Source organism: Dreissena polymorpha, chromosome 5 (assembly GCF_020536995.1).
Source record: "Dreissena polymorpha isolate Duluth1 chromosome 5, UMN_Dpol_1.0, whole genome shotgun sequence".
Classification (NCBI taxonomy): domain Eukaryota; kingdom Metazoa; phylum Mollusca; class Bivalvia; order Myida; family Dreissenidae; genus Dreissena; species Dreissena polymorpha.
In genome coordinates this window covers 86,540,838-86,556,635 of record NC_068359.1, presented here as the reverse complement: position 1 = coordinate 86,556,635, position 15,798 = coordinate 86,540,838, and the positions used below count along the sequence as shown (strand labels likewise).

General features: G+C 34.3%; 1 protein-coding gene across 7 annotated transcripts; it reads left to right on the top strand.

The window, feature by feature from the left end:
• Positions 1-3,639: 3,639 nt before the first annotated feature.
• Positions 3,640-14,835, top strand: LOC127831929 (uncharacterized). Of its 7 annotated transcripts, none has more exons than XM_052357013.1 (8): positions 3,640-3,857; positions 4,684-4,813; positions 5,966-6,092; positions 9,807-9,840; positions 10,732-10,869; positions 11,902-11,986; positions 13,672-13,854; positions 14,706-14,835. In XM_052357013.1, the coding sequence occupies exons 2-7, from the start codon at positions 4,792-4,794 to the stop codon at positions 13,797-13,799; spliced, it is 534 nt and encodes a 177-aa protein (XP_052212973.1). In that variant the 5' UTR covers positions 3,640-3,857; positions 4,684-4,791; the 3' UTR covers positions 13,800-13,854; positions 14,706-14,835. The 7 variants fall into 7 exon arrangements, with proteins under 7 accessions (XP_052212973.1, XP_052212972.1, XP_052212971.1 ...); XM_052357012.1 differs by having other exon boundaries at positions 5,941-6,092; XM_052357016.1 differs by having other exon boundaries at positions 3,642-3,857; positions 4,684-4,839.
• Positions 14,836-15,798: the final 963 nt, after the last annotated feature.

Sequence of the window (15,798 nt, the reverse complement as noted above, 5' to 3'; positions counted from 1 at the left end):
GCGATGCTATTAATGAACTTGAACAAATCAAAAACACTTTGACATATGCTAAATAACATGTAAATACATACCTCAGAAAAAGTTATATCAATGACATCATAATTGTGTAGCGAATCGCACTAAATATTCTCGCATTATTTGTTTTTCTTCGCAACCGTTCCAAAATTAGGTCATTACTCAATAATTTCCCCTGAATGCTCTTCTTCAGTGGGTATAAGCCGAAGACTGGTTCACTACATATAGTAACAGTCTTCACCGAACACAATTTATGGAAACATAACCCGTCTTTAATATATTGCCGAATCTCCGATTTCTGTCGAATTTATTTGCTTTGATCTTTTCGATATCTTATTGTTATTATTATCCTGACAAATCACAAACGCTTGTTAAAAAATTATTTGTTTTAAACACTATAGCTGGCATCTCTATTCTTCAAGTATTCTCGCGGTATTTCAATAACGACACCCTACTGTTTATGTATCAGAATTTGTGACGCATTTTCCATTCGCTCTCAGAAAGAAGTTTAACGTTTGATCATGAGCAATATTCTGGTAAGTTGTCGTTGTTACCCACCAGAAACACATTTATTCACATTTTTTTAAGATATTCAGATCTAACTTTTGAGTCTTTTAGCTTTAATTTTTAAAGTATTTTCACCCCGTCTGCTCGCACTTTACCGATATCCCAAAAGGTTACATATCACTATAAATAGTTTAGGCCTAAAACCACAAAATCCGATACCGTTGGAATTTTCGTACCACAATCTTACGTAAAAAATCTTCCAGATTCGGAATCAACAAAAAACAAGACATTTATAAATTGTCTGCATTATTGATCAAATTTTAAGATATTTGTTGGTTTTCCGTTTTTAGAAGCTGTTCTGCCAAGGCAAGAGCTGGGCATTATACAAGCCATTATATCCAGCAAAACTGACAGTTTTGGTTTACGGAAATCAACAAAGGAGGGATTCCCGAACTATCAAAATTTCCAAGCTATACACACAGTTATTATCTGTGGTGATCTTTATTGGTTCTGTTTGTTTACTTGGATGGAACATGTGTGAACTTTTATAGAACTTTGAAAAGTCTATCTATAAACAAAAATCAGCTATGGTATAATAAGATCAGATGTGCAAACAATGTCAAAGGGTTGTTAAATTAACAATTTGAAGGCAATTATGCTGAAAAAATATGAAAAGTTTCCATGCAAATTTTGTCTGTAGATTCTATATCGACAAGTGTCTGCCAATTATTGTCAAACTAGTAATACAAAACTTACCAAAAGTATGTAAAAGCACTAAGTACCAGTGATCATTTTTAGTAAGATAGTGTAATTCTAAACAGTAGCAAATAGCTTGTTTAGTAAATGCATAATGCAATTAATATGATTTCCGTTCTATTGTGTAATTAATAAATTGGTTGTTACTTGCTAATCCATGATAAAAGTTTTATGGCTAGTGCAAAACCAGCAATGTTAATTTTGTAAAAGTTAATACAATAACACCACTTTGTAATTTCATATACGTAAATATTCTTGCAATGTAGGTTGCTGAGTTTTACTTATTTTGTAACTATTATTTTATGTGCAAATAACTGATGTGAAGTGTTTTGTATATCCACACAATACCACATATCTTTTTATATACATGTATGTACTGTATTATGTGTTATTTGAATGTTTAAATAAAAAAATATGGATGATATAACATGATGCATTCTAATATTTGCATTCAAATTGCAACTGTAGAGCTAAGTGTATGCAGTTTAGACTGTGATTTTAGAATTGCTACAAAATGGCTAGTTTTTTAGTGGCGACACAATTTAAACTATTCAACAATAGTTTGCGAAAGAAAATTAGAAACCTGCAAGATACCTGTATTTATTAAATATTTTAATTGCGAAACAAGTATGTTGTTATGCTGTTACACATAATTATACATTGATAATAAATAAGAAGACAATTAGTGGTGTTAACGTTTCCCAACAGTAGAAATCATTCTTCTGATGAAGTCAGCGGTATACAGACGAAAGCTCCAGGTATGGCTTTCAATACGTAGTGTGTGTTATTTGGCAGTCTAAAACTTATTTTTGGATTAAAAAAAATCCTGTCAAATTTGTCAATCAAAATTGATTTGACACATCACATGTACTGTATGCTAAATGCAACTGCTTTAGCAAGCTGTCAAGTTGAATTGAGACATTTGATGAAACAAACTGGTTCCTGGGTAGGACCAGTACTTAGTGTCTATATGACGTACCATGACGTCAAAAGTCTACAAGACCTACTAGGTAGAACGAGAAATGTACTTCGACGTACAGTTTTCACCGACCCTTGAGTGTTAGCCAATCAGAAGACACCTTACATCTGTTGCTTTTAGAGATATTTGACATTGAACATAAGTATTATTATTATTTATACCAAATTATGCGACTATCGACCGCTTACTCATAGATATTGTGCGTATTTATTAAACATTATTATTATTATAATTTATACCAAATTATGCGACTATCGACCGCTAACTCATAGATATTTTGAATATTTATTGACCTGGCGTGGCGGAATTAACCTCTGACTTGTGCAAGTTATGGTTATCACAAAATACGACCAAAGGAGAGGTTATAATACATTATTTATCCCGTTAATGCTTGGTAACTGTTTGGTTACCGTTGGGAATTTCCTACACAGTAATGCACTGGACGGTCGTGATACTCCACCCCCGCATGATCAATAAATACTCACAATATGCTGAATAATTTTAATTTTAAAAAGGTAACGATTGAATCTTCTTCAAATTTGTATATAATCTATTTCAATTCATTAAATACTTGAAACTTCTATGTGTTGTTATTTTGCCATTCTGATATTTTTATTCATTTTGTCCTCAATTAAAAAAGAGATTTTAAACATTTATTATGAATAAATCTGAAGGAAAAGCGGCTCAAGAGACTAGTGTTTTGATTGGCTGTTCAAAAATGTGTATGTCGAAGTACAAACATGTATGTCGAAGTACAAATTGTACTTTGACGTACAAATATATACTTCGAATTGTATTTTATATTTATGTCGACGTACAATTATTGTACTTTGACGTACATTTCTCTTTTTAACTTGTAGGTCTTCTTGACTTTCAACCCAAATGGTACGCCATAGTATGTCTTTAGGGTTATCTAAAGAATGCTCCCACTTAAGAGATCAATACAGAGACCTCCCAGTGACTAAGCCAGTTAGCAGACACCCCATCCACTATACCACAGACACCGAACCAGCTATAAATTCCTGTGGCTAGAAAACAAAAAGATATAAGATGCTAGATCTTTAAGCTTGGAACATGTAACTTGTTTTAAGATTGATTTTTTTGGATGCATTACTTAATTATTGCAACAATTATAATATTTTGAACACAATCATGTCAATATATTTATTAAAAATACATAGTTATCAAAAAAACTTAAAAAGCTTTTGCCCGTAAATTAGGTAGCACCTATAATCATATTATATCTATAGATGTATGGTCATTTATATCTAATAATGCGAAATAAGCCAGGAAATCTGGCGCAACATAATTGATTTGCATGAAATGCTGCTAAGAACTGCGCAAAAAAAGGCATTCGCTGTATCATTGCAGAGCGACTCTGGTCCCTGGCCGTCTTTACCTTATATGGTAATCATAACCATATATGTCACAACACAAACATCTATAAATAAACGTTATGAATGAGTGTAATATGACCATATATGAAGAAAGCGTAATCAAATAACGTGCGAGGGGTACCGAATGGAGAAACAAGAAAAAAACATCGTTGGAATAATCTCCCCTTTTGATTGCACACGAGCTTTCAAACGGTTGAGATCCGGTATTGTATACGTTTCACTTTGTGACCTTGTTTTGAGATCAAGAAGTCATTTCGGCGCTTATATATTTCAGTTTTGTTTTTGAACTTGCAATAGCTATCTTTTAATTGTGATTTGGTGTATTTCGACGTTGTTAAGTGTATGATTCAAAGTGGCATTCATTTTCGCGACCAAGTCCTAGTAACTCGGTGTGAGTGAACGAAGCATTTGTGTTTACTTTTCATCTTAAGTTCAACTGTGCGTTTTATTACCCATTTTGTGATCTATTAAAAACACGTGCTTCGCGCATTTGGACACTTACAGTGTGTTTTACACTAGTGCAATAATTGACGCTTTTGATGTGTTTATAGTGACTGTGTGATATTTGCATTGAATGAACACTTACCAGTGGATTGCAATTTTGAGTGACACTTTAATACTAATTATTAAAAAAACAGGTGCTTCGCGCATTTGGACACATTCAGTGTGTTACACACTAGTGCAATAATTGACACTTTTGACATGTTCATAGTGATATTTGCACTGAACACTGACCAGTGTATTGCAATTTTGACACTTATTGATTATTGAAAACTAGTGCTTTTTAACTTGTGTGACCTTTATTTTTATTAAAGCGTGATTGATCTGTTTTGTTTATATTCTTTTTGTGTAGTTAGATACACATAAGACAAGTTTAGTCGTCCTTATTAGTCTTGTTGCAATAGTATTGTTAAGGTAGTATTTGGGTTGTTAAGACTTGTCTTTTTATAATTAGTAGATTTATTACGCAGGCTCTTTTGAACAGGATGCAGTGTTGTGTCAGGAAGCATTTTCCTTTTATTTTTTCAGGTGCCCAAGACAGGAGAAAAGTGAACTGTATTGCTGGGGACTCAAATGCTCATCGGATTAAGGATATTCTTCCTGATGATATAGCTGTCAAATGCCTGCCAATCTCTGATGAGAATATGTAATGACAATGGTATAGAACAGTAATTACAGTTTCAGGTTTGTTACTATTAATGGTATCACATGTACACATTTTTCTAAACGTTAAAACGAAATGATTAATGAAATAAACAAAAGGTTACCGTTTAAACGATATCCATATGTCAGTTATAAAAGCGTCATTGACATCGCATTTCCAAACTGAAAGTAATGATTATTTCCAGAAGTTATATTCAGATCATAACCCATTTGGGCAATGACGTCATATTAAAACCAACTGTTCTTGCCGTTGTTGAGTCATTGGGTACACATTTTCTACTTACATGCCGTAGTATTTTATAACAAAGACAAATAAATATTGATCCCACATTTCTTCAATAAGACTACACCTGTGTAAAATTTTTATTGTTTTCTACCTAACAAGATGTACATAAAAACGAGTATCTGTTTATTAAATTAAAAATGAATGCGGATGAATAAATGTCAGAAAAAATTTCCTCATGCACGTTGTGCTGACGCGCGTCAAATGTTCAAGACAATTCGGGGAATGATCATGCAACAAACAGCTGGAAAATTTTCCCGAGCACTTTGTGCCGACGTGTGTCAAATATTCAAGCCGTCTAGGTCGTACATGGTGTTTTGTTATGTTTACGCTGTTGTGAATAAGGGCCATCTGACACACATGATACAAATGTATACCAGTCTTTTTTTAACAGCTTTTAATAAGTTTTGCAACATTGTAACGTAATGAACTAAAATGGATTATGTTGATATCAACAGTCGTTTAAATGTTTACTGTTTTTGTAAACATTTTTGAGAAAACACGAAATGCCACCATTTAAACGTGATACTCATAGTTTCTATAAATGATGTAATTATTTCATTTCTTTATACTTAAACAGTTCAAATGTCAAGTCCTAAGCTTCGTATGATTACAGTATTTGTCATCAATATAAAGTTAAACTTATTATGCTGATGTGCAATTATTGGCATCATTGCGTTTTCTAACTAATTTGCATGGTTATATATTTTATTTAAGCGTGTGGAATATTTTACAGATTGTAGGGAATTGTAATTGCAAACTTTTCATTTTAATCTTGAGGCAAAGCATGAATTTTCCTTGTGTATTCATTCATGTATATTTGTGATTTATTTACACAGACATTCGCCAACTCTGTTTTCAAAGGTGCCAAATTTTCTTGTGATCGTTTTCGCCATGCATTGTTGAGAGACTTGCGGAAGATGGATGTTCAACAGCTGTATCTTCATCTAGGTTCAAATGACATTCTTACGAATGAAGCGGTGTTTTACCGGTACATATACAATTATAAAAAAAGCTTTGATATTTAAATTTAATGTAGTTGTTTCCCATAACTATATAAATTTGCAAAACTAACATTTTACATGGTTTATTCCTCAATGAGTCATGGAAACTTGCAATCATTTTAGAAGTGTTATCTAGTTTCTAATTTATAAATAAAGCATTTTACAATATTTTCTATTATCCATGTTAATTTGACATTTTATGCTCCCCCAAAAAATTTGGGGGGGAGCATATAGTCGCCGCTTCGTCAGTCCGTCTGTCCGTCCGTGAACAATTTTTGTCCGGGCTATTTCTCAGCAACTAAAGGCCGGAATTCAATGAAACTTAATGGGAAGCTTCACTATTAAGAGGAAATGTGCATATTATCAGCGGGTTTTGGTCGGATGATTTTTCACAGAGTTATGGCCCTTTGAAATTTTCCATTTACTGTACATATAGTGCAATTCTTGTCCGGGCTATTTCTCAGCAACTAATGACTGGAATTCAATGAAACTTTATGGGAAGCATCACTACCAAGAGGAGATGTGCATATTATCAGCGGGTTCTGGTCGGATGATTTTTTCACAGAGTTATGGCCCTTTGAAATTTTCCATTGTACATATAGAGCAATTCTTGTCCGAGCAATTTCTCAGCAACTAATGACGGGAATTCAATGAAACTTTATGGGAAGCTTCACTACCAACAGGAGATGTGCATATTATCAGCCGGTTCTCGTCGGATGATTTTCCACAGAGTTATGGCCATTTGAAATTTTCCATTGTACATATAGTGCAATTCTTGTCCGAGCTATTTCTCAGCAACTAATGACGGGAATTCAATGAAATTTTATGGGAAGCTTCACTACCAACAGGAGATGTGCATATTATAAGCCGGTTATGGTCGGATGATTTTTCACAGAGTTATGGCCCTTTGAAATTTTCTAATAACTGTACATATAGTGCAATTCTTGTCCGGGCTATTTCTCCCCAACTACTGACTGGAATACAATAAAGCTTTATGGGAAGCTTAACTACCTTGAGGAGATGCGCATGTTATTAGTGGGTTCTGGTTAGATGATTTATTTACAGAGTTATGGCCGTTTGAAATTTGTAAGTTTCTAAACCATCCATTGTATTATTTTGTCCAAAGTTATGCCCCTCAAGACGTTTCCTTTTATCTGAATATATAGTGCAATATTGTGACAAAAAAACCTTTGTGGAGCATCACCCGTCTCAAACTGTTTCTTGTTTCATTATTTGCTGTCTACAATTGTTTTACATGAAATAGCAAATGTTTTATTTATGCGCATAATATTAACAATATAATTATACATATTTGTTTATGTAACTATTTTGATAGGTAAGTCAGTCTGCAAAGAAAAAGAACACATTTGTATATATTTTACTCCACATTTTTTATGCCCCCTTTCGAAGAAAAGAGGGTATATAGTTTTCGCACTGTCTGTCTGTCTGTCACACTTTTCTTGTCCGCTCTCTAATTCAAATAGTTTTCATCTGATCTTTACCAAACTTGGTCAGAAGTTGTATCTAGGCAATATCTAGGTCAAGCTCGAATATGGGCCATGCCGGGTCAAAAACTAGACCATGGGGTCACTTAGTGCATTTTAAGGTTTAAGCATGGTGTCTGCTCTCTAATTGAAGTAGTTTTCATCTGATCTTTACCAAACTTGGTCAGAAGTTGTATCAAGACAACATCTAGGTCATGTTCGAATATGGGTCATGCCTGGTCAAAAACTAGGTCACAGGGTCACTTAGTGCATTTCAAGGATTAAGTATGGTTTTCGCTCTCTAGTTTGGGACTTATTTTGCATTTCTAAATTAACGTTTTTTATGCCGCCGAAGGAGGGCATATAGTGATCGCACTGTCCTTCCGTCTGTTTATCTGATGTCTGTCTGTCCGTCCGTCTTACTTTGTGTTTAGGTTTCGAAAAATGCTCATAACTTCTTTTGTCGCTTCAGATGTAACATTCATATTTGATATGCATGTGTACATGGACAAGGCCTTTCCATACGCACACAAATTTTTACCCCATGACCTTGACCTTAGGGTCCGTGTTTAGGGTTCAAAAAATGCATTCAGATTTCGAAAAATGCTCATAATTTCTATCAAAGCATTTATTGGGGGCATACGTCATCCTATGGAGACAGATCTTGTTTAACAATTTAATTGAAAATAATATGTTGTCAACATGAAGTGTATATATGCAAGATCACATTCCCAGTGACAACAACTCTTTAATTGTTGACTGTATTTTAGCTGGACTATTATATATGAAATATATATAGTGGAGCTATCCTACTCACCCCGGCGTTGGCGTTTCCGTGAGCGTGCAAATGTTAAAGTTTGCGTACTACTTCAAATATTTTCAATGTCCATTGACATATTGCTTTCATATTTTGCATACTTGTTTACCAACATGATCCCAACCTATAAACAAGAGCAGACCACTGTATCAAGCATTTTGACAGAATTATTGCCCCTTTTATACTTAGAATATGCATATTATTGATAAATCTATGTTAAATTGTGCGTACTACCCCAAATATTTCCTATGTCCTTTAACATATTGCTTTGTTATATTGCATACTTGTTTACCAACATGACCTTTAACCTACAAACAAGAGGAGACCACTTAATCAAGCATTTTGATAGAATTACGGCCCCTTTTATACTCAGAATATGCATATCATTGATAAATCTATGTTAAAGTTTGCGTACTACCCCAAATATTTCCTATGTCCTTTGACATATTGCTATTATATTTTGCATACTTGTTTACCAACATGACCCCAACCTATAAACAAGATTAGACCACTGAATCAAGCATTTTGATAGAATTATGGCCCCTTTTTTACTTTGAGAATTGGACATTTTGCTTAAATTCACATAACTTCTTTATTTATGATAAGATTTTATTAATACTTTGACAAAACAGCACTTACCTGAATACCACAATGGATTCCACCCGTGCAATACCAGTGCTCCAGCTAGGCCTCAATCGAAGGGCGCCCCGCCCTGCACTCCCGAACCTCCGCCCTGACCTTCCTAGGGCCCCCCCTGCCCTTAAAATTTTTTTTTTTTTTTTTTAATTTTTTTTTTACATATGATGATTAATAAATCTCTTATTAAAATACATTGTAATTAATTTATTCCTCATTGTTTGTAATTAAATTTGAATTGTTTAATGACAATGGGAATAACTCATTCTTACAATTATTGATAACACATAAATTAACATGCATGAGGAAGCATTCTAGAAACGCCCGCGCGCTCGAAAGTGCCCTTTTGACAAAAAACTGCGCGTCCAAAGTGCCCTTTTGACAAAAAATCCCCCTGCCCTTTTTAAATCCTAGCTGCAGCACTGCAATACCCCACGCCCCAACCCAGAATCCCTGCCCCCCCCCCACCCCCCAAATTTTTTGTTTTCCTTTTTTTATTTTTGAAAGATCGTCAGATCGTCTAATAAATGACCACACCCCATGTTATACCCCCCTCTCAACCCCCCTACCCCCTCCCCAAATTTTTATTTTTTTTCCTTTTTTTATTTTTGAAAGATCATCTAATAAATTATTGAATATGAACAATTTCCCCATGATGGCTTACGTTATACTGTCAAGCACTCGAATAGTCGAGGGCGCTGTCCTCTGACAGCTCTTGTTATCTATTTTTATTAATGAAAATGATTGTATTGAAATAATTTCAGAGATGTAGCTGACTTGTGCGATTTGGTGCATCAGGTCAGTCCAGACACTGAGGTTGTCTTTTGTTAAGTTTTCTGAATAAAATACATTGAATTTAGTGGTTTGATAAAAATAGAAAATGCCCAGAGCCAGTAGCACTGACACTTGCAGTGTGATATAAGAAATGGCAAAAATATTTTGAACCTTCTCCCATAACAGATATCTCCCTGTTAGCTAACAAACGTTTTTTTGACTGATAGTTCAGTCACATAAATGTGAGGGGACTGTCAGGATGGTTTTTTTTAAATAATAATTATTGATTAAGTGATAAGAAAATATTGAAATTGTGTTCATTGTTATTTGAACTGACTTTAAGAAAGTATTGAAATTGTGTACATTGTTATTTGAACTTACTTGCTTACATTACGTGCATTTTAAGGATTAAGTTTGGTGTCCGCTCTCTAGTTTGGGACTTATTTTGCATTTCTGGATTAACTTTTTTTATGCCGCCGAAGGAGGGCATATAGTGATCGAACTGTCCTTCTGTCTGTTTGTCTGATGTCTGTCTGTTCGTCACACTTTGTGTTTAGGTTTCGAAAAATGCTCATAACTTCTTTTGTCGCTTCAGATGTAACATTCATATTTGATATGCATGTGTATATGGACAACGCCTTTCCATACCCACACAAATTTTCACCCCATGACCTTGACCTTAGGGTCCGCGTTTAGGGTTCGAAAAATGCTCATAATTTCTATCAAAGCATTTATTGGGGGCATACGTCATCCTATGGAGACAGCTCTTGTTTAACAATTTAATTGAAAATAATATATATGTTATCTTATCTAAGTTAATGTCAAAGTTCTTGTTTAGTAGGTATTTATTGGTTAAAATGATGAAAAATAAATGTTTAATATATTTTTATGTTTCACAAAGTTTTATATTTAAAGGAGGCGCACAATCGGTGTCCAGAATGCAGGGTTATTTGCTCCAACGAAGACGCTTTGCTGAGCCACTTCTGCAGTCGCCACATCAAGCAACCAGAGACTGGAAAAGAGAGTAAAATTAAGCTGATAGGCTCACCAATGGTATGACTTTAAATCACTAACTTGTGTATGCTTGACAAGCATTTTATGTACAAATAAAGTAACAAAAAAAGGAGGTCAACACATGCACTTTCCCATATAAAGCTTTCTGTATCTTTTAGCAACTAATTACACGATTTTGTGTTGACATACTCAATATGATAGTTATAGCCCTATATAACTGGTATGTTCATTTTAGTTAATCTTTCTATTTTGTTAAACCTTTTTGTTTTAGCTAGATTGCTTGAAAAACACAACCAGGATTATTTTTATGCCCCCGGATCGAAAGATCGGGGGTATATTGTTTTTGGCCTGTCTGTCATTGTATGTGTCCATGTGTGTGTGTGTGTGTGTGTGTGTCCCAAAACTTTAACCAAAACTTTAACCTTCATATTAACTTTTGCAATATTGAACATAGCAACTTGATTTTTGGCATGCATGTGTATCTCATGGAGCTGCACATTTTGAGTGGTGAAAGGTCAAAGTCAAGGTCATCCTTCAAGGTCAAAGGTCAAAAAAAATATTTCAAAAACTTTAACCAAAACTTTAACCTTCTTCATAACTTTTGCAATATTGAACGTAGCAACTTGATATTTGGCATGCATGTGTATCTCATGGAGCTGCACATTTTGAGTGGTGAAAGATCAAGGTCATCCTTAAAGGTCAAAGGTAAAAAAAAAATCAAAGTGGCGCATTAGGGGGCATTGTGTTTCTGACAACCACATTTCTTGTTAGCATTGTCTTACCCCTGTTACATGCAATGTACATGTGGCTTATTAAATTGGAAACCCTGGTTTGCATGAGAATATTTTGCAAAACATAGTTGAAAAACATACATGTATACAAACTTAGTCATTACTGTTAGTATAATGAGCACCTCTATTTCTGAATATTTTGATTGGATGGTTATGGGCCTTTATGCGTGTGTCACATTTATGTATGTGAAAGTGTGTAATTAGACAAAAGAATTTATATTTTTTTATTTTTTGGGTAACAATCACTTATTTTAGAGTTATTTATAAGTAAATCTTACAGATTGCATCTGCTAATAATGAACTCAACGAAGTCAGCTCAAGGAAGTGGAAGGCATGCTTGGAAAATAGAAGTTTCCATTATGAAGGCAAATTTTAGTATATTTCAAATTTGTAACCAAATGATCTTGAATGAAAATTTGATTGAACATTTGTTATCTGTCAAAAGAAACAGTTTGAAGTGAATGAATTAAGTATTGCCTATTGTCTATAAGTTAATTGTGTGACCTGAACCCTGTGAGGGATAGTACTTATTTTTATACGCCGGTTTTGAAAAAACGGGACGTATTATAGTTTCACCCTTGGCGGGCGGCGGCGTCCATAACAGTGTCCACTCTCTAATTCAAATAGTTTTCATCTGATCTTCACCAAACTTGGTCAGAAGTTGTATCTAGACAATATCTAGGTCAAGTTTGAATATGGGTCATGCCAGGTCAAAAAACTAGGTCACGGGGTCACTTAGTGCATTTGAAGGATTTAGCATTGGTGGCTCTCTAATTGGAGTAGTTTTCATCTGATCTTTACCAAATTTGGTCATAAGTTGTGTGTAAATGATATATAGGTCAAGTTCAAATATGGGTTATGCCGGGTCAAAAACTAGGTCGCGAGGTCACTTAGAGCATTTCATGCATTTCGCATGGTGTCTGCTCTCTAATTGAAGTAGTTTTCATCCAATCTTCACAAACTTTGGTCAGAAGTTTTATCTAGACAATATCTAAGTCAAGTTCAATTATGGGTCATGCCGGGTCAAAAACAAGGTCAGGGGTTCACTTAGTACATTTCAAGGATTAAGCATGGTGTCCGCTCTCAAATTGAAGTAGTTATCATCCGATCTTCACCAAATTTGGTCAGAAATTGTGTCAAAATGTTATCTAGGTCAAGTTCAAATATGGGTCACGCCAGGTCAAAAACTTGGTCACGAGGTTACTTAGTGCATTTCAAGCATTTAGCACGGTGTCCACTCTCTTATTGAAGTAGTTTTCATCTGGTCTTCAACAAATGTGGTCAGAAGTTGTATCTAGACAATATCTAGTTCAAGTTCAAATATGGGTCATGCTGGGTCAAAAACTAGTTCACAGGGTGCATTTCAAGGATTTAGCATGGTGTAAGCTCTTTAATTGAAAGAGTTTTCATCCGATCTTCACCAAATTTGGGCAGAAGTTGTGTCTTAATGATATCTAAGTCAAGTTCAGATATAGGTCATGCCGGGTCGAAAACTAGGTCACTTAGTGCATTTCCAGCGTTTAGCATGGTGTCCAAAACCTTCAAACGGGTGTATCTTGTGACAGTTTAGCACTCTTGTTTATTACATTAAAGCCACACACCTTGAAATGAAATACATGTTACTCAGTACATATAGATGCAATTTGAAAGTGTGCAAAATTGTCATTAAATCTATAGCCTAGTTAGCAAGTAATTTATTTTTTTATATTTTAAAACTGAATGTATGATTTGTATACGTACATGTTCAATTCGAGAAACACAATTATTTTTAAGTTTTAAAGCACAAGAAAGACAGATTTCTACCTTGCAACCACCAGATATATTCTAATTGGCAAAGATAAAATATGTTTCTTATTTATATCCAAATTTACTATGCCAGATATTTCATTTCAAGGTGTGTGGCTTTAAGGAATGTTTTTTAAATGGGTATATTACCAAGATCTGCACAGCCAGGGTGATATTAACCTTCAGATGTTAAAGCTTTCTAAGAATTTTAAGGCTTGCCTTTTATACTTGAAATGATAAATCATTAACATGTTTTGTTCTTTAGGAACATACAAACATTTCCCACCCACCATGTGGATCAAGATGTTTGGGCTGATGATTCTGGGTCGTATGTGTGGACAAGGTGGGTCTTCATTACATCATGATACAGCTGTGTATTCAACAACATGTTAACCTGTCCCAGCGGATGTTGATGCTCTTAAATGATGTTGAGAAAAATCCAGGACCGGTACTTTATGACAAAATATACATCGTTTATTGAATAACTATATATATTTATTTTAACATTAAAGTGATTTTTTCTTGCATTTTTGTGCCTTTTGTTACTGAGAACTATTTTATCATATGTTGGTGATTGAAACCCAGGACCTGTAAGTGCTTCTTAATATTTGCAACAAATGACAAATCATGTTAAGTTTTTGAAACATCTGTTTTTGTTCAGTTAAAGGACATATTGAACTCACTAATTGCTAAGTTAACTTAGATGCATCAAGTTTTTATTGATGATTTCTACTTTCTGTTGAATCATTATCCTTTCCAAAGCCAGAGAGATTTAGTGTTGGCGTTTTCCATCGGCAGTCTGTCAGTCCATCCATCTGTTTGTTACAAACATTTTAGGGCTTCATATCATGAATTTAATAAGATTTCAACATGGAAAAATAAGTGTATGCCATATTCATACAATAGTGCAAATTTACTTGTTTTCTTTCTTTTTAGATAAGTTATTAACAGAAGAACAGAACAGTAACATACTTTTATTACATTAACAGAGGCTCTGATTAGATGTGTATCTGCGTAAAGAACTCATAGAAAATATCAATATATAGATAAATAAAACAAAAATAGAGTTAAACAAATCATGGTGAAATCCACAATACACACCAAGAGCTATTAGTAGGCTTATCTCCATTGACTTATTTCACAGTAAATCTCTTTTTTTTGCCTTTTCATTAACATTTCAATCAAAATAACATTTGTGAAAAACTTAGTCAATGATTATAACTAAAGTTAAAAATGTGGACACTGTAAGTTAATTGACTTTGGCTTCCAATCTGCAGTTTACAAAGTTGCTTGTTATAGGAGTATTCGTGCAAATGGATATCCTGCAAGGAAGACTTCCACTCCATAGGACAGCAAGATGCACATATCATCTCTCATGTGGTTCAAGAGAAATGCTGTAGATGGGGAGACTGTACCAAAGTCCTGAGCTTAATAGTCTTGAAATCCATGAACTTAAACATCTCTATGATGTGAGTTTAGCACTGTGTATGAACTGGTGTTGCTTCATTTTCTGCATATCTTTATCTCAGTCTTCTCTAGTTTTGATGGTCAAATACATATTGTCTGCCAGTTTTTTTCCCCCAATACTGCCGTTCATCGTTTGCTTGCATCAAGAGTTTTAAAAGAAATTAAAACTCATTTGTTTAGTTAGAATCTTATGAAAGACTTAAATGGCCATGTTTAATACAATTGTATAACAACATATACGAGCTAAAAAAATAGTTGGAATAATTAATGTATATATGAACATAACAAATTTACTTAAAATCATAGGTCTTATTTTTGTCTGCCACTATAAGAACCAGAACATATTTCGGACATTCGAGGATTGACTTGCTGTGTTAGAGTATCATCAGGTGATGGAAGAAACCAGGCTTATTTCGACTCAATGTTGATGAAACCTGATCGACATGCTCATCTTGGTTGAGTAAGCCTGGGTTGAGTGTGTCCAAAAAGTAGGTAACCTGGTGAAATCTTAGGAAAAACATTGTAACCAGATCCAGGTTTATTTGACTGACAGACCGATGGACAGTGGGTCAACCGTAAATCCCTCATGTGAAAACGGTAGGGACAAAATAAATATCACATTGCTCTTCTGAGTTCATTTGTAAACCAAGTTTTATCACAAAATTAAAATGGTCAATGTATTATTTTGTGTATTTAAAAATTATGTGAATATTAAGTTTCATGAAATCTTACTGAGTTTTCTCAATTTTAGCTACTATTCGGACATGGACTGACGGACAAATGGGCAACAATGTCGCAATTTGTATACCAAGTTTTATAAGAATTGTTTCATAAAAGTGACCAATGTCTCTGTTCTATGTCAAGGTAACTACTAGGATGAAATACACAAAAAGATTTTGGTTCACAATAGGGTAGGCTCCGCGTG